The sequence below is a fragment of the Delphinapterus leucas genome, chromosome 2, assembly GCF_059928025.1.
Source record: "Delphinapterus leucas isolate spDelLeu-1000000601 "Yukka" chromosome 2, BTC_Dleu_Yukka2, whole genome shotgun sequence".
Taxonomy (NCBI): domain Eukaryota; kingdom Metazoa; phylum Chordata; class Mammalia; order Artiodactyla; family Monodontidae; genus Delphinapterus; species Delphinapterus leucas.
This window is the reverse complement of record NC_143130.1, coordinates 6,933,914-6,952,840: the sequence shown is the minus strand read 5'-3', so window position 1 is coordinate 6,952,840 and position 18,927 is coordinate 6,933,914. Positions and strand designations below refer to the sequence as shown.

Below are 18,927 nucleotides of genomic sequence, written 5' to 3'. Positions count from 1 at the left end.
GCCAAGAGGAAAGTCAAGTCTTTAATCACTGCTCTAGGATAAGCCAAGAGGCCAAACAGGAACACGCACCAGCCCCCAAAATGTTCCATCTTCCCCATGGAATGGATATGTGTGTGTACACATTGTCTGGTGTGGGAGAGCAGCTTCCCTACCCAGCAAATCTTTGCAATTGCCTATGGTTGGACCTGAAAAATCCCACGTAGGTTTTTAACCAGGTGCTACGTCTGGCCAGTAGGATGCTTTATTTCTGGGCTCTGTGAGATACTAGTGACAAACAAACTAGAACTATCTGACAATAAAGGGGAATTTACTGGAAGGGTATTGGAACATTTTAAATCATGGAAGGGAACGGATGAATGACAAAATTACGGGAAGGACGGTGATCCAGGTGAGCGCTGGCAGCCAGGGTTCTCCTCTCACTCACCTCTTCTCTGTGTGAGTCAAGTTCACTCTCTCTTATTGTGGCCTGGATGCCTTAGGGAAAACAGGGACTTTACTGGAAAGTTAGTGGAGTGGCTCAGATAATCCAAGGAATATGACTATTAGCAGCTTTAGAGTTTCATATATGCAGTTCCACCACTAGCCCAGCCTCTCGCAGTTCTAGTTAAAAAAATAAAAAAGCCAGAGAAGAACTCTGATTGGCTCCTGCCTAGATCAATCACTGTGAATGTGACTAATCACGCTACTCCCATCATGGAGACATGACCACTGGGCTCCACCCTATTGGGCATCATTTCCAGAGAAGGAATTATCAGTCAGAAAGAGGCATAGAAGATACCTCTTTAAACACATGAGAAGAAATGTCATTTTGGTACCATGTCTAAGGATGTAAAGGAAAAAAGGTTATTGAGAAAACTGAGCTAACACCTTTTCATCTGCCAGATAACTTGTTTTATAAGTAGAGGTAACACCAAAAATCACTACATCGTTCAGTAACTTCGTTTCTATAATTTTAAAGTTAATTCCTTTATGAGCCAGTGTTTCTTTGAGCTTACATACACTGTGCCTCTTCTCCTTTACACACACACACACCCAAGTGTGCAAGTCTGAGGATACAAAATGGATGAAAGACGAGGTTTCTGTTCTTAAAGGAAATTATATTTCCTCTGTCTCTCTTGATTTTCACCTTCAGTGTGCTAAAATTTTAGTTCACTAGCCTATATAATTAATTCAGTACATGTACCTCTGGAAGTATACCAGCTTTCCAACCACAAGATTTTTCTGAAAGTCTACATTTGATTCTATTTGCCCAGTGAAAAAGTTAAGCTCAAACACTGTGTCGTGTTCTTAACAGAAGGACCAACTGTAGTTCTAGTTCATGTGAAACGACAACTGATGCTCACATGAATAAGTTTCATTGCAGTTCACAATGACTATTTGGCTATTTATTTGTTGATATTCTGTGTCATTCCAATACCCACTGGAGACAAGCTAACTTTAGTATTATAAGATAATAACCACTTAAAAAAACAAATCCCTTTCACATGAGACTTACCAAGTGCTCTCTGGCCAAGAATCACCTCTCCTCCGTGAAGCTCCTTCTCTGAAGATGCCTCTTTCCAGCTTTCTTTTACCTCCCAATCTAGAAAAAGGCAAACCTCCCTGAGAAATAGTTGACATTCTTCTTCTCTCACTCAAGAGAATGAAAATCTGTCTTTCCTGGCCTCTTTGAAGGAAAAATGTAATTGATCTCCAATGCAATTTGAGCTATTCTCTATTTCCAAGTAGTTCTACTGATATATTCATCACCATGATTCCCCTTTTGTGTGTCTCCTTATATCAAACATGAATTTTTTGGCTGCTGTGCATTTGATCTCACTTTAACCTACTTTCCTACCTTGTCTGGCCTTTAAGGGGTGACTGTTATCACAGGACTCCAAAATTTCCCCCCTTGGGGAATAAGTATCAAGTTATCTTTCTAAGGCTCACAGGATCCCTTAGGACCTCAGTGGCCACTGCCATGTTTCTCGAAGGAGTTTATAATTGTTATACTCTTTAACAAATTGTTGGCATTCTGGGAAACAACATTTTTAGCTTCCCATAAGACAGTTAACACTATTTCATAAGCATTGCAGAAAGGTAGAGAGCATATGTCGCCTGCCATATCCGTAAACAAAGGATCAAGCCATAGCCACTGCAGCCTCCCCTGAATGTGCACCCTGAGGGGATTCACCCTGAGGAGAAAAGCGGGATATTGGCCCTAGATAGTTAAGGTGCCTATCAAAGGAATGATTTCAATGAACCCATATTCTTGCATCTTCTCACACATAGAAAAGTGCTAAATTCACTAACTTGAGATGTATGTGTTTCTTTAATGAACAGTAATCTTCTGATGGTCTGTCTACCTGTTTTTTGTTTGTTTTGCAAAAACTCCTATATACCCTGGCTCTCCCCTTACTTCTTTGGAGCGGTCTCTCAGAGCCATCTGAGTTGCTGCCTCCTGGGCTTAAGTCCTCAGCAAGTCTGCCAAATAAAACATAATTCTCAGCTTTTAAGTTGTGGATTTTTTTCAGTCGACAGGTCCATAAGGTAAGTTTCTCTGCTTCTCTAGTTTCCTCATCTGTGAAATGACAGAGTACTGATCTCACAGATTCTGGTGAGGATTCAATGAGCTGATCCACAGGAAGTGCTTAGAACCTTACCTGAACACAGCAGGCACTCAGTGTTAGTTCTGTGACCATCCCTGGAATTCGTCTCTGTGAGGCAGCCAGGTGCTTCGGGGAGAATATGTACTGTACTTCCGGGAGAAGTGTCTGGGTTTCTGCTCAAATCCTGGGTCTTTACCACTGTTTGGGCAAAACAGTTCTTTTCTGTATCTCTGGATGCCAAAGTAGATTCACATCACCTGCTTTAGCTAGATGACAGGGATGTCGTGATCAAACAAGATCATGCATGATGAAAGCAGTCTATAAACAAGAACCCCTTCACAGGGCTATGACTGCAGGCAGATAGGGTAGTGGGTCCCAGGAGAAAGGGAAACGGACATGACGTTTTGACATAAGAGAAGCCATTTTAGGCCTAACCCATTCTGTGATCTAAACCTGGCCACAGCGCTTGCCCTTGCAGAACAGGTCTCAGTAGTTAATGATTTTAAAGGAACAAAAGAATGTAAGAACAAATAGCTATTACCAGCCCAGGGAGATATAACCATACTGGGGACAATACATCAGTTGTAAAGACTCCCAGTTCTGTTTCAAAGGTAAAGATTAGCCTGAAGCACATTCTTGAGCTGTTCTGCAGGACCGAACCCCCCTTGAGCACTCAACCACCAGACTAACTAGAGCCTAAGTACTGACGATGCTGACCTTTGCCGACCCTCTGACTTCAATCCACTAGAGCCTGGACGCCGTCAACAAACATTTGCCCCAGTTCTATGCTGAATTCTCCTCTGCCCAAGTCCCTTCATGAATATGCATGAACCGCCCAAGCCCCTTCATGAATATGCATGTACCCTGAAAACCTCCCCAACTTTGCTGCTCGGGGAGACACTGCTTTAGGAAATATCCCTGGTGTTCCCCTTACTTTTGCAAATACTAAATCCTTCCTTTTCCTACTCTTTGGCTTGGTTGTATCTTTTGGCTTGACACCCACCAAGAGGTGAACCCAGTTTTGGGGTATCATTATTATACTCTGCCTTTTGTGGTTTGGTTCCATTGCACAGTTTGGATACCAACTCTGATATGTGGGTGTCAACACCACCGAGCAATTCTCCAACACCAGCTGGGTGTCCAACAGTTCAACTCCATTCCAACACTACCCACCTGGAGATAGCATCAGATCTCCCGAGTTAAGGGCTCGGTCCCACAAGACTGCCCCCGCTTCAGATGTCAGTCTCAGTCCAGATTGTCACCTGTACTTCTGACCACATGGCGATAAATCAGGGGGTCCCACCACCCCCACCTTGGGTTCCATTCATTTGCTAGAGTGGCTCACAGAACTCAGAGAAATATTTTACTTCCTGGATTACTGGTTTGTTATAAAAGGATATAACTCAGGGACGGCCAGATGGAAGAGGTGCACAGGACAAGCTACGGGGAAGGGGGGGAGGAGTTTCCATGTCCTCTGGGTGCAGCACTCTCCCTGAATCTCCACGCATTCACCAACCTAGAAACTCTCTGACCCCCATCCTTGTGGGTTGCTATGGAGCCGTCATGGCGTAGGCACGGTTGCTTTACACCATTGGCTGTTGGCAATCAGTTCAACCTCCAGCCCTGCTGCCCTCTCCCAAGGTTAGGGGTGGGACTGGAAGTTCCAACCCTCTAATCACAGGGTTGGCTCCCCTGGTGACCAACCCCCATCCTTAGCTGTGGCCCCAAAGTCACTTCATTAACATAACCTCAGGTGTGATTGAAAGGGGTTTGTTATGAATAACAAGACACCTTTATCACGCTCATCATTTAAGAAATTCCAAGGGTTTTAGGAGCTCTGTGCCAGGAACAGGGATGAAGACCAAATACAGATTCCTTTTTATACATCACACTATCACAACCTTATTTCACCCACCTCCCAAATCTCCCTTTAATGATGACGGAGTCCCTCATTTAATTGATGCTAGTTTGAGTTTGGCTTCTGTCATCTGCAACACTATTACATATAAGTGACATGACTGGATTGTACATCACACTTGTGGCAGTGTGGGCGTAGATGGTGAGGGGTGGGGTGGGAGACAGGGGGGCTGTGACAGCCCCGCCGCTTAAAAATGGTGATGGGGGGACAGGAGGGACTGTCTGGGAGATACTTAGCATATCATAAGTCTTTATGTATTTTATCCTGACAGCAAAAACAAGGTTTGGGATCAGAGGCTGATCTATTATTTACTTTAAAAATACCTTTACATTATGCTTCATTTTACCCCTTGGGGGATGCGATGAGGGCAGATATCACATCACATATATAAAGGGGGATCTATATCACATCCCATATATAAAGGAGGATCCGTACTACAGGAGAGTAACCCCTGAATTATGAATTTTGGAGCTTTTATTTATTTTATTTTAGGCTGCGCTGGGTCTTCATTGCTGCACACAGGCTTTCTCTAGTTGCAGCGAGCGGGGGCTACTCCTCGTTTTGGTGTGTGGGCTTCTCATTGCGGTGGCTTCTCTTGTTGCGGAGCACGGGCCCTAGGCACACGGGCTTCAGTAGTTGTGGCATATGGGCTCAGTAGTTGTGGCGCACGGGCTTAGTTGCTCCGCAGCACGTGGGATCTTCCCGGACCAGGGCTCGAACCTGTGTCCCTTGCATTGGCAGGCGGATTCTTAACCACTGTGCCACCAGGGAAGCCCAATTCTGGAGCTTTTAAAACAATCCTCTCTGGGAAGAGAAGGAAAGGTCCTTCTCTGTTATAATGAATGTAAATGAAGATCAGTGAATGAATGGCTCCAGGGGAGATAAATCTGTAAATCTCTCTGGAGTAATTCACTCTCTTTGTCTTCCAAGGAATGGTTATATTCATGCATCCTTAGACCTAGGATGCCAATAAATCTTGCTCAGAAAGCCCTGGCCAGCCAGAAGCATGAAATTTTCATACTGTTTCTTGACAGCAGGTGAAGTTGATAGGACGTGATGCCCGAACCCAGGTGGTAAGGTTGACAGAGGTTTGGAGGGTGACCCTGAGGTTTCCGGCTGGGGAAATTGTGTATGGTGAGGCTCTTCACTGGGGTGGCAGATGTGGGAGGAAAGTAGGAGAATTGGGCTTTTTTTTTTTGGTGGGGGGCAGGCAGGGAGGTTCATGGGATGACACATGATGAATCCATCTTGGGACAAGTTGGTTTAGGTGTTTGAGGGTCATCTGGATGGAGATGCACGGTCAGCAGGTGGAAACTGAATCTGAATTTCAATAGCAGATTTGGCTGCCGATATAGCCATGGGAATCCTTCACAGGCAGTGCTCTGAAACAGCCATGGTTGTGATAACAGTGGGTATGTGTAGTACCCCTGAGCAGGATAGATGACAGAGCCCAGGGGGTGTCAACATCCAGATTTTTGACAGTGTGACCAAAGCAGAGAAGAGCCCTGGTCACATCTCTTAGGCATGTGCCGCTCAGCCGGGGGCACTGTTACTGACTGCGTTTGCCCTTCCCAACTGCAAATCTAGGACAGGGCTGCTGACCTACCCTAGAAACAAAGGGGAAATCCATCACTCTCAGAGCTGCCCAACAGAAGGCGCTACGAAACCGTGACGTATCTTCAGAACTTCTAAGGCAGTGGTTTACAAGCCTGACTGTATCAGAATCAGTTGCGGAATTGTTGTTTTTGTTTTTCTCTTTTCATATCAGTGCCGGGTTTCCCCTGCAGATTCTGATTCTGATTGGTCTGTGGTGAGGCCAAAATACTTGAGTATGTTTTCCAGCTCCCAGGTGATGCTACTGTGCTTCTGGGTTTGAGCACCGCTGTTCTCAGGTAACAAGCACATGAGCAACTAAATTAAGGGATGAAGAAGCTGCTGCTGTGTTTTGCAAAGGTATCTATCTTTGTGGCCAGTAGCAAATAATTTACGGTTATTGGGCACCTACCCCAATGTTATTGCTTTGTAAGCATGTCTTCATACATGTTTCGGGACCACCGTGTAAGGAGGCTGCATCTTCATTGAGCTCCCTGGTTTATGTCAAATACCTGGCAAATCACCTTACTTGTGCCAAGATAGGGATCACTCCACTGAAGGTTGTGGGAAGCAGTAAGCACGGGAAAGAAGAAGATCCTGTTGTTCTGTCTACCATTTTCCTAAAAACCAGTGGAGAAGCTGCTGGTGTAACAAAAAAAAGATCATTGTTACATTGTAGCAGCAGGATTAGGGAACTACAAGATTCAAAGAATAATTAGGAAGAGCCACAATTTATATTTGTACCGTAACTTACATTTTACAACGAACTTTAATTATTCATTGTCTCATTTGAACTCAACTCCCACCCCTCCTCCTCCCGGGAGGTTGGCAGCCAAGGTACCACCATCCCTCTTCTGCAGTCCTTGAAGTTAATCACCTGTCTCATTCATAGAGTCAGGTCTGATGCCCAGGTGTTCTGCATCCAAATCCAGGGTTCTTCCCACAGCCCTGAAATTTTAATAATTGGCATGGCTTACAATGCCTTATATTCTGGATACTGAGTATCTATTGTACATGGAATGTGAACAGATGGCAGAAGGTACAGAAGAGCTGCCAGGAAGAGCAGTGGATGGAGAAGCCATCTGAGGAGGTGGACACACACAGAGCCAGGTGTTGGGGCCCTGTCTCATGCTATGGCCTGAATGTTTGTGTCCTCCCTGAATTCATATGTTGGAATCCTAAAGCCCAAGGTGATGATGGTATTAGGAGGTGGGACCTTTGGGGGTGATTAGGTCATGAGGGTGGAGCCCTCATGAACGGGATTAGTGCCCTCGTAAAGGAGGCCCCACAGAGCTGCCTACCCTCTTCCACATTGTGAGGTGGCAACAAGGTGAATCAGGAAAAGGGTCCTCACCCAACCATGCTGGTGCCCTGATCTTGGACTTGTGGCCTCTAGAACTGTGAGAAATAAATGTTTGTTGTTTATAAGCCACCCAGTCTATGGTATTTTGTAGCAGCCCGAACAGACCAAGACACCCCATGTGGTCTCTCACTGCCTGCGTGGGGGAAGTCATCCCAACACTCTTGGCTCTATTTCCTCTGGTGTGAGATTATCGAGGCTCTTTCATGTTCCACATTCTCAGGGACTCTAATGCCTGTTCATCCTGCTGAGGTGAAACAGCCTTACAGGAATTATTAGTCACTTTTCGGGTACCAGAATACCAGCATTAAACAAGTCACAATCTCTGTAAAGAATGATAAAAACATTTATCAGGGATATTGGTGTGTATTTATAGCCACAGCTTTGAAAATACAGTTTGCAGGGGCTGAAATTTCCATTTCACCTAAAGAAACTGCAAACTTCTAGTTATAAGATAAATAAGTCAGGTTCTTTTTTTAAAATATAAATTTATTTATTTATTTATTTTTGACTGCATTGGGTCTTTGTTGCTGTGCATGGGCTTTCTCTAGTTGCCGCGAGCGGGGACTACTCTTCATTGCGGTGCCCGGGCTTTTCACTGCGGTGGCTTCTCTTGTTGTGGAGCACGGGCTCTCAGTGCACAGGCTTCAGTAGTTGTGGTTCACGGGCTCTAGAGCGCAGGCTCAGTAGTTGTGGCTCGCGGGCTTAGTTGCTCCGCAGCATGTGGGATCTTCCCAGACCAGGGATTGAACCTGTGTCCCCTGCATTGGCAGGCAGATTCTTAACCACTGTGCCACCAGGGAAGTCCCGAAAGTTCTTTTCACAAGAAAAAAAATCTGTAACTACGTACGGTGACAGATGTTAACTACACTTAATTTGTGATCATTTTGCAATATATATGAATATGGAATCATTATGCTGTACAACTGAAAATAATACAATGTTGTATGTCAATTATACCTCAATTAAAAAAAACTCTAAAGACAAAAAAACCCCAACAACTGTGGAACTATGAAATAGCTGAAAAATCACCACACATTTCTACCTTTAACTACTCGTTTTTATCCCCTTGTCCTCCAAATACAGAGGGTCTGAAAAAGTAAAAGTTTAAGAGGATGAACACAAGAAATCATAGAGTTTATCATACTTGTGGCTGGATTATTTTTAGGTTTTATGGTCTATTTCCTTTTTGGTTCCAGGCTCATTTTCTTGGGCACTTTGCCTCACTGTTTTAGCATTATCTGTGTTAGTTTATACTAAATAAAGTTCCCGAAAGCACAGGGTCTCTGTCATTTAAATGATGTTGCATATCTCCCAGCATGGTTTAGGGCACATAAATTCATTTCTTTCACAAATTCCTCCAAGTCCCGCGACCAGACCCAAACCACAAGATACGTGGTTCTTTTCCCACTGAACACTGCCCAGCTTTAACTCGGAGTTACACTACAGTTTGGAAAACAACTGCACCTCGCATTTTCCGTTCTAACTAGGGGTTTCAATGTGAAGCTTCATAAAGCAAGAGACCAGGCTCTGGAGTCAAGCAGACCTTGTTCCCAGGCTCCTACCTTCTTGCTAGTGGCCCTTGGAGTGTTCTGACTCATGCCCCGAGCAAAGCTTAGCTAACACACGTACTCTCTACACCAGCCACATCACAGCCTTCTTGCACTTAGGAAAGCTAAACAGCGCTTCGGCACTACGCTTGGGGGCCGTTTTCAGCAGCAAAATCACCAACAGAAAGCACAGAACTGCAGAAAATGTGGCAATAAGCGGACTGTAAACGAGGGACACTTATTTACAGTCTGAGAGCTGAAACAAGAAGGCAAAGCGTCGCCCAGTTCAGCCTTGGCTGGGAACATGCGTGTTGGGCAACTCAGATTTTTCATTGCTCCGTGCTTGTCTGTGAATGATCTCGAAAGCCCAGTGAGGGGTGATTTGGGGGTTACAAATAAATTTTAGCAAACAGGCAGATTCGTCAATATGGAATCCTCAAATGACGAGGATTAACTTATATTTGACTATGCTCTGAGGTTATTTATCTCTAGTGCATCTGTTTGCTGCAAATATAACTGCTACTGTGCATCTCTCCTAACTTTTGTGTGCGGTGATGTCACTTTAGTTGCTTGAAACTGGCCACATGGGAATATTTACACCGTGGATATGGACAAATGCTACAAATCAGAGCTTGATTTGTTGATTGTACAGATTTAAGAAAGCGATGGAGAAAAGTTAATAGTGCAGATTTTAGAACTGTATCATGTCTGGAGCCATTACACTACCAGTAACACACACAAAAAATCGAGGAATTATTCTTACAGGGTTCAAAAACTATTATGATCCAGCAAAGAAGTCACTCCATGATTGATCAGTGAGTGAAGTTCTGACAGGTATCTTCGTTGTTTCAGTTACATTAATTAATCATTAATGTAAAAAAAAAAATCAACAAGTGTTTATGTCACAACTACATCCTTCTGTCAATTGCAACAGGTTGGCTCTGACTGAAATCAACGAAAGCATTCTGTGAGAACGAATTATCAAATGGAATTGACAATTATGCATTTTATTATGATTTGTAATACAGTTTTAACTTAAATGCATTCATTTCCAGAGAGCTGGCCGTGTAAGTGACACACCACTGATTCTAGCTGAGTGACCTCGATTACTTAACCCCCAGCCTCCATGTAGTTAGGTGTAAAAAACATAAAATAAACCTCACAAGATTTTGAGAATTGAATGCATTATTGTTTCCAACATAATGTTTCCAGGTAGATACTCAACAAACGTCAGCCCCATCTCCTCACTCATCTCACCAGGGGTTCAGAAGCAGCATCTGAGGCATCCCTGTACACACTCACCTGTCTTCCCAGACCTGGCCGCGGAGAGCTGTTTGACTAAAGTCTCCTTAAGAGGCAGGTGAAAACTCACCACTAGGTGGCATAAGCAAGGTGCTTTTGAAGGCTTTAGTTCTTCACACAACATAATTGATTCGGAACACGGAACACTGCGATGAAAAGATAAATACAACGTTTACAGTCCACACAGTTAGGGTGCCCTTTCCAGACAGCTCTAGTCTGGTGACCAATCTTGGCTCCCCGAGCAAAAACATTAGCCTCTGAACCTCCTTTTGGACGAGCGTAAAACGAGTGAGCTTCATCTTCGGCAGAACCAATTTCCCTTTGGCAAACCCACTGTCTTGTCTTTCTAGGGACACAGCGTCTCGTGACCACTGCTGGCTGCTCTACACCTTCCATAATCCTGGTCGACCCAGGTATGTCCCACCTAATGAGAAGGAATCAGAAAAGCACCCACCCCCCGCCCCCGTCTTCCTGCTCAATCTCCCACCATCAGTACTGACAGGTAACAGGTCACCTACAAGTCACACGTAACATGCATTGTAAACGAGGCTCTTCTGGAAACTAATGCTTTAAGGAGATTATGGCATTAGCAGCGCGGCAAAGTCAAAGGGGACCTTCTGGCATTCCCCCATCACCCAGGTCTGACCTGGGTATGCTGGGAGAGGCCGCCTACTTCTCCTTTGGAGAGTGACAAATGGTTCTTACCTGGAATTTTAGTGGCATCCGCCAGGGTTCACCTGCCACCTATTGGTGAGAATGTTCACTCCCAGTCACTCACTTGCTAAACCCCAGACTCCCATCCATTCATATGCTTCCACACTGTCCGGGACTCTCTCAACCATTTTAAAAGCAAAACACTAGACATCGGCATTTGAAAATTAAAATCGTAAAAATCAGCTTGACTCATTTTTCTGCCTGTGTGAAATTCATGAATAAGATTTTATAACGAAGCTAGCTAGCTTAATTTATTTCCACCAATCTGTGCTATATGCTGACGCCTCCAGTAATGATTTTAATAGTTTCACACATCTGGGATGGTTCTGGTCATTTGAACGACATCTTTTTGAAGCTGGATCAACACTGAACATAAAAGAAAACATTAGTTTTTTGTAAAGTGCGGAAACACAATAAAATGTTACCTTGTATTCTTGAATGAAATTAAACAGCAAGGTGGATTTTTAGGATTTAACCATCATGTCAATTCCTAGGCATCTATGTGTTAGTCTTTTTTGTTTGTTTGTTTTTTATTGGAGTATAGTTGATTTACAACGTTGTGTTAGTTCTCCTGTACAGCAAAGTGAATCGGTTATACGTACACATATATCCACTCTTTTTTAGATTCTTTTCCCATATAGGCCATTACAGAGTATTGAGAAGAGTTCCCTGTGCTATACAGTAGGGCATTATTAGTTACCTATTTTATCTATAGCAGTGTGTATATGTCAATCCCAATCTCCCAATGTATCCCTCCCCCCACCATGTGTTAGCCTTTGAATATAAATCCAACAACTGGCCTTTCAGACTGCCAAGGGATGAAGAGAGCATTCTTAATGGCAACTCTAAAACCAATTATGGCTCAGAATGAATGAAAAGGACCACAAGACAGGTTTTTGTTTTTTTAAGAGTTTATTCTGAGTTTTCATTTTTGGATAACCAAGCAGCTCTTTAAGGAGAATGCACAGAAGAATCATTCTGGCACTTTTGGATAGTACATAAGATTTGTTTAATAGTCACATTCAGTCTACTTGCTCAGCCCATACTCTGTGTTTGGTAAGCAAGCTCAGCCCATAGGATTCCAGAGTTAATACGTAACCATATATACAAACAGCCAATAAAACCATAATGGTGCCTAGTGGCCAAAAGGATGGCGGAGGGAAGAGGACCGCTAAAGTGTCCTCTAGGCTAGCTTAGCTAAACAGAATCCACGTCACACGTGAGAACGACAGAACACACTGAGCTGAAATGAGAATTCGGAGCACGAATGGGCACTTGGCGGCATGCAGTTGAAAGAAAAGGGGGATCGTTTCATAACTTTATAAAATCCAGGCAGTTCAATGAAAGAAGTTAAGAAAAACAAACGAAAAAAAAGCAAAGTAAGGGACTGTCTGTTGTCACTGTAAAAAAGGCACTTGGAGTTAATGGGACCAGAAGTGAAGGACTGGCAGCTGATAAAAACTTCAGTACGATTTCATTAAGAGGCTTGGATGTTCAGAGGTGACACTCAGAAGTTCCTGAAAGGAGATACCGAAATAAACCACAGGCGAAAACGAAGGAATAGATTCCTTACAACCAAATTGTGTGTGTGTGTGTGTGTGCGTGTGTGTGTTTAACAAAAGCAAATCGGAAACGAAACCTAGCCAAAGCAACAATCTAAGCAAAGTAAGACCACGAAGCAGCGATGCATAGTTCTCCTCTGAGATAATGCATACCTCCAGACACTAAGTGCCAAGCTAATTTCTCAATAATAACTTCACAGGAGCATTACTGTGATAGAATGGATTCAAGCAATGCAAAAAGAGTTTCATCTGTTCCCAGAATCTGCGGGAGAACTGAGGTTATCATCAGAACTCAGCGACATCACGTGTGGTTTTTTGGTGTCCTCGGGGGGTGGACACATCAAGTACGGGGAACGACGCGGACATTCTGACACTCCGTTCGGCCATCTCCCTGGAGGCGACGCATTCTTTCTTCTGAGTAAGAACTTTACTTCCAAACACTTTGACAGCAAACGGTAATTGCAGAAAAAAGTCCACTTCCCACAGTGGACGTGGTTCCACTTCCTCCGCAAACAGGTCAGCGCTTCCGTAAGAAAGAATTTTTGGCAACTGGATTCTAGTCCCCCTGTTGGGCGGCTCGGGGCCGCTCATTTGATGTTGAACGCCATCAGGGGTCGCTCCTCCCGTTTCTGCCACGGGCTCTTCTTGCCTTCGCCCTGGTCGTCGTCGTCGTCTTCATCGTCGTCGTCCTCCTGAGCGGATCGCCTCTTGTCGGGACTGGCCGATGGCGCCGGGGGGACGTCCGAGGTTCGTTTCGTCGTCTCCTCCTGCAGGCTGGGCAGCTGGCCGCCGCTTCTCCGGCTGGAGCCGTCCAGCAGGCACCGCAGGGCACTGTCCTCGGGCGTCCCGACCGCGGTGCCGCCCTCGCTGCCGCTCTGGTCCATGTCGTCCAGGTACACGAGCTGCGTGTAGGCCGAGCTGTCCGCGGCCCGCGGCTCTTTCTGCGCATTATCCTGGACCGGTGGGCGGTTCTGCGGCAGAGACAAGGGGTCTCCTCTTCCCTTTCGGGCAGATTTGGGTTCATTCATATCCACGCCAGAATCCAAACTGGCATCATTGCTTCCGTTCCTCCCAGCTCTTTGGAGATCAATGTAGGAATGTCTGACGTGTGCATTGGACCGGCCGTCCAGGGACACGAACCAGGCCCGGGGGTGGGGAAGGGGCTTCCCACCCCCAAGTTCCAACAGCGCCTTTTCGGTCAGTAGCTGGACCTCGCTGTTCATCTGAGCCAAGGCCGCGTCGTTCAGGGATGCCGGGATGGAGAGGGACTCGGACATGGACGCATTCTGTGGGGTCCACTCCCGGGTGCCCGCGTCCTGCAGGTGCTGCTGCGAGATGGCCTGGCAAGATAAGGGCTGGGCCTGGATCTGTGAGGAGGCGTGTGGGAAGATCCCCGCGTGAGGGCTGGAGAGCTCGGCCTGCAGTCTTTCGATCTCGAGCTGCTGGTCGGCTGGGACGACCAGGGGCTGGCCCACATACGAATGGTCCCCTGGGAGTTTCATGTAATGAGCCGGGATGACCAAGGCGGGTAATACTTTCCTGTAAACGCTGTCATTGACCTGGTCCACGGAACTACAGCAGATCAGCTGGCCGGGCCGCGGGAAAGAGGTAGGTCTCTCCAGGTGGTCTACTGATCGCGACATCATACATTCAGTGGGTCTGCGTTCCATCAGCTGGTCTTTCTCTGGAGATGAAGGCGCGGGGTACATGTGTTCCTGAATGGTGAGCTTACTTCCTGTGGAAATGTGGGTCACGGAGGCCTGCCCGTCTCTGTCTTGCTTTTCAAATAAAGGCTGCGAGAGCATGGCATTGTAATTCCTCCTGTAGTCACTGTTGCCGGGGGACTCATAGCCTTCCCTTTCCACAGACTTCCTGGCCTTTAAGGGGAACATCTCCACCGACTTACAGTAGTCTTTTCCCAACGTCCCACTCGGTGTCAGGTTGTCAAAGGAGATTTGGCTTTTATCCTCCTCCTTGTGAGACAGGAGTTCCTCCCGAGAGCTGAACTCCTGCGAGGTGCTGTAGGAGAGCTTCAGCATGGGCGTGTGCATGTCCACCTCCCCGCTGGAAGACATCATCTCTAAATGGACTCCGCTCATCAGGTCCTTTGAGCCCGGGGCGTCGGGGGGGCGGCCCTGGCTGGTGACGGAGAGCGGGCCAGGGAATTCTGATTCCCGCCGAGAAAACAGCAGGTTGATGTGTGACATGGAAGTTGACTGATCCCTTTTGGAACTCTCCAGGGTGGCAGGAAGTTGCAGTTTTCTATGGTGCTGGCGGGGTTTCAAGCACTTCCGCCTGCGATCAAAGATACAAACCCCAAGATTAAAGATTCTCAGAACAGTGAAGGTTCAAGTCGAAACCTAATTCTCAATTCCCACAGGAAGAAACAAGACAACACAATGAATTGGCAGCCAGGAGCCTTCTCACCCCGCACCCTCAGCCCTAGTTTGATTCTGAGGGTCGCAATGTGCAGATTTTACCCCAAGTACATCCAAGTTATCCATTCAAAAGCAGAGTCGACGATAAACATTCTTGCAAGTCGATCAGATGAGGCATCAAAATAAGAATAGTTCTGCTGTGTCCTTGAGAATATCATCTCTTCATTACCGTGTAGGACTATTCTGAATGAATCATGACAACTTATTTTTTTGTGACCGCCCTTCTAAGAAACATTTTACACAGTGTGCCTCCCACTTTGTTTGCAACTTACGTGACAGATGTTCAGTTCTTAGGTACTTTTTCATGAGAAAAAAAGGACCTCGACTCAGAAAAGGACCTCGATACCAATGCTTGCGCAAGAAATTCCAAATTAAAAAAGACAGTGCCTCAATGGTAAAACTTTACCTGCAATAATATAAAAGGAGACACAGCAAAACCAAAAGAATGAAAGCCATTCCTCCCAAGATGGCCAAAAGAAACACCGTGTGATACGTGGCGATGTCCTGTGTGACAACGGGACCTAAAAAGTCAGAAAAGGGCATTTGAGATTTGTGAAAACCTTTCAATAAAAAGAGGGGAAATGAACTGAGAGCGTGATGTCTTCCTTGCTCTTATTGGCTGGGGTGTAGAGCGGCGGCCGGATGCAGACACCCTTTAGATGATGTGCCTGCAGCATCACCGTCACTTCCCTCAGTGAAAAGGGATTACCCAAACCATCACTAGAGCACTCTGAATACTCAAATTCTATGTGCGGTGTCCAGGGTCCTTCCTTAGCATTGGGTACCATTTTCATCATTCTAAATATGTGACCTTTTAATAAAAGAAAACTAGATGCATGATCATATCATGAGGGGGACTCATCCATTCAGAGACATGGCCTGAAGACCTGGGGATTTTATGATACTGCAGAAGAAAAAAAAAAAAAAGTCACGAAATTTGATTCTCACTTTCCCTGGGCAATGGTTACTGTGTAATCATTGGCCTAAACCCTTGGCCTAAATGAATCAGTTGAAATGTATGAAATAAACTTCTATGACTTAAAAAAAAGAATCCGCAGCTTATTACAGGGGTCTCAAGGGTTTCTAAAATGCCTCCCGTTTTTAAAAAATAACATCTTTCTCTCTAGTATCTGTTCAAAATGGCTAACCTGATGTGGCAACAGACCTTTCCAGAACTTACAGACAAGGTGATCAGAGGTAAACGTATTTTCTTTTTAATCTACATTAAAATCCATTAAATTAAATTGGGATTTAATTTACATTAGAATCCCAAGAGGTAGTTTAACTTACTCCTTATGTTCAATAGTAGTAAGGATTTACCTTAATGTTGCTAACAATGGATTGACAGCAATAACGAAAACCTCCCCAAGTTACAATATTGGGGCACCTATTGGTGTCCAGGTATCTTGGCAGTGCTCCAAAAGATGGGAAGGAAGGAATGTGGTTGTATCGTACATTATGTCAGAGGAGCATGGTTATGATTACTAAACACCATAAACACCCATTTTTTAATTGATTTTTTTATATTCGAAGGGACAGATTTCTTCAAAAATCTCTTAAAAGCTAGATAAATCCAAGGAGACTTGTGGATTTTTGAAAATAGTGACATTGCTTAAGTTCAAAAGATGACATCATTCTCTCCCAATTACAAATCATTTCAACGGGGTGAGGGTGAATATTTACAAAAGCTGGAAAAATTACTGACAACTACCTACCGCCTTAATTGTTCACAGAAACTTTTTTTTTTCTTTTTTTTGACACAGAGACAACCCCACAGACATACATAATGCCTTGGCAGGGGTCACCAAGAAATCTGGGGTACACATAAAAATCATTTCCAAATAACTGAAGCTTGGTCCTTTTAAGTACTTAAAATGCTATTATTTTAACTTCTGCCAGTGGAAATCTTGATAAACTTCACAGTCATACTTCATTTCCTTCTTAACCAGAGAATGAAAGAGAAAACTCTATTTTCTTGTTGGTTTTGGGCTCACGAAAGCACAGCATCACTGTAATTTGTTTTAATATAAGTGATGGCTGTGTGGTTACCAATATACACATTTCTACGTTAAATGCCGTCAGGGCCGTACTATGTGTGCTTTTTATGGCTTTTTGTCTCTTCCTTCACTGCTCTCAGGAAGCTTGGGTCGAGCTGCATCTAGCAGTTCTTCTTCCCCTCTTTACAAAAGTATCTATTAATCTGTCGCATGACAGCAACACCGATCGCCATGGTTCTTTGAAATAGATCTAAAATAAAAGTTAACTTTAATGCACGGGCTCTGTGGTCTCTACTTTGGTACTTAAGGCCTTTTTTTTCTTTCTTACCTTACTCATAATCGTATTCTAGATATTTCAGATTTGGAGACTGAGGCATTTCTGTAGCTGGTTCATGCCTACGTGGCTACAAGAACCATACGGTAAAGGGAAATGCATACTCTTATAACCCAGATGTGAAGTGTACATTTTCCCAGGATTGGACTATAAAGTAAATGTAACTGACTTTTCAACACCCATCTAGGGTTGGCCTCCATCAAATTAGTTACTTTGGGAGACTAAGTGTTCATCCCAGTGATGAGTCTATTGGTAAAGTATTTTGGACTCCCATTTTGAAACTGCCTTCATGGTTAATTGACGAGACAACTTTTAATCACAGCACATTTTGACCTAGCTCAATCACCTACTTTATTCACCAGCCTTGGAGGTGGGTGATTTTAGATGTGTCTAAGAAAAATCAAAGGGACCCTCTGGGCAAAAAGATTGGCCACCTATGAAGAGTTTCTCTAATGATGACAGTCCAGGGGAAAAAGGTTCTAAAGGCATTTTGAGTACTGGAAGCCATCCACTGGAAAGACTTCTCCTAAGGTGACTATTTTGAAAAAAGCAATTCTAGAATACTCCTAGGGATAAATCAGGGTGGTTCGGTTAAAAAAAAACCCAAACTTTTAGTCAAAATATTTGTGAAATTAAACTTCAGTGAAAAACATGAGTTAATTCATGTATCCTAAGTGGAGATGAATATTCTTTTAGATATAAAACAACAGGCTTGCTTTTAAGCCTTTCGGAAATGCCCGATCAAGGTTTTTGCCCCAAGAAGCCTCCAACGGTGACTTTCTGCTGGTCCCTCTAGTGCTTGCCTTATACTACGTGTTCTCTTGCACCAGGCCACAGCTGTTTCAGAAATTAGGGAGGAGGTCTGACCCACCTCTGTGGGCTTTAGATTAAGAATTCCCTACGGCTGCTGTCTGAGCAAAACAGAGATTCGAGACAAGGCTATTTTCTATGCATGATTCTTATCCTGGATGGGAGAGTTCCAAGCAGAACTCCCCCAACCCCCAGGAACAACCTTTGACTCATCATTTGCTTTTTCACACTTTCAACCATATTTAAGGAAGATGTGATCTCCCTGCTGACATTGCTTTCAAAAGCACACTTAGCCTGAACCCTCAAAGGAATCGGTTCCCATCACTGCAGATTGCGGGGGTCCTGTTACCTGGGTTGGGAGGAGACATGGCTGCCACCCAGTACCCCAACTGAGGGGCGATGTATGTCCACGTCAGCTGGCTGCCTTCCTGGTGCACGAGGCCGAGACCACTCTTCAGCCACGTTCCTGTGGGATGCAGAAAAAAACTTCAGCCACATGCACGCTAAACTCCTATTTAAGGCTTAAGCCTATTGTACAAGTCACCTTCGGTGTCGTGTTTAGAACCCATCAGAGAGCCAAAAGGGTCCAGCTCTCACGGAGGGACTGCATTTCGCTTTCAGGAAAGAGTCGAACTTGTTTTTCTTCCTGATTAAATGACTTTCATCCACTTTATCATACGTCCCTGCTTCCAAACGCAGATACTTTTAGCAGAAGCTTTTGGAGTTTACTCCTCCACCATCATGTCCCATCTCCTCCGGAA

At 44.7% G+C, this 18,927-nt stretch overlaps 1 protein-coding gene across 1 annotated transcript in view; it reads right to left on the bottom strand.

Moving 5' to 3' along the window:
* Positions 1 to 10,832: 10,832 nt before the first annotated feature.
* The window catches only part of FAM171A1 (family with sequence similarity 171 member A1), a 126,864-nt gene continuing 118,769 nt past the window's right edge, over positions 10,833 to 18,927 (bottom strand). Inside the window, exons 6-8 of the mRNA XM_022580576.3 lie at positions 18,516 to 18,632; positions 15,432 to 15,546; positions 10,833 to 14,882 (exon numbers count right to left, since the gene is read on the bottom strand). Coding sequence (XP_022436284.1) covers positions 13,175 to 14,882; positions 15,432 to 15,546; positions 18,516 to 18,632 — 1,940 coding nt within the window. The 3' untranslated portion in view covers positions 10,833 to 13,174. The remainder of the gene's footprint in view (positions 14,883 to 15,431; positions 15,547 to 18,515; positions 18,633 to 18,927) is intronic.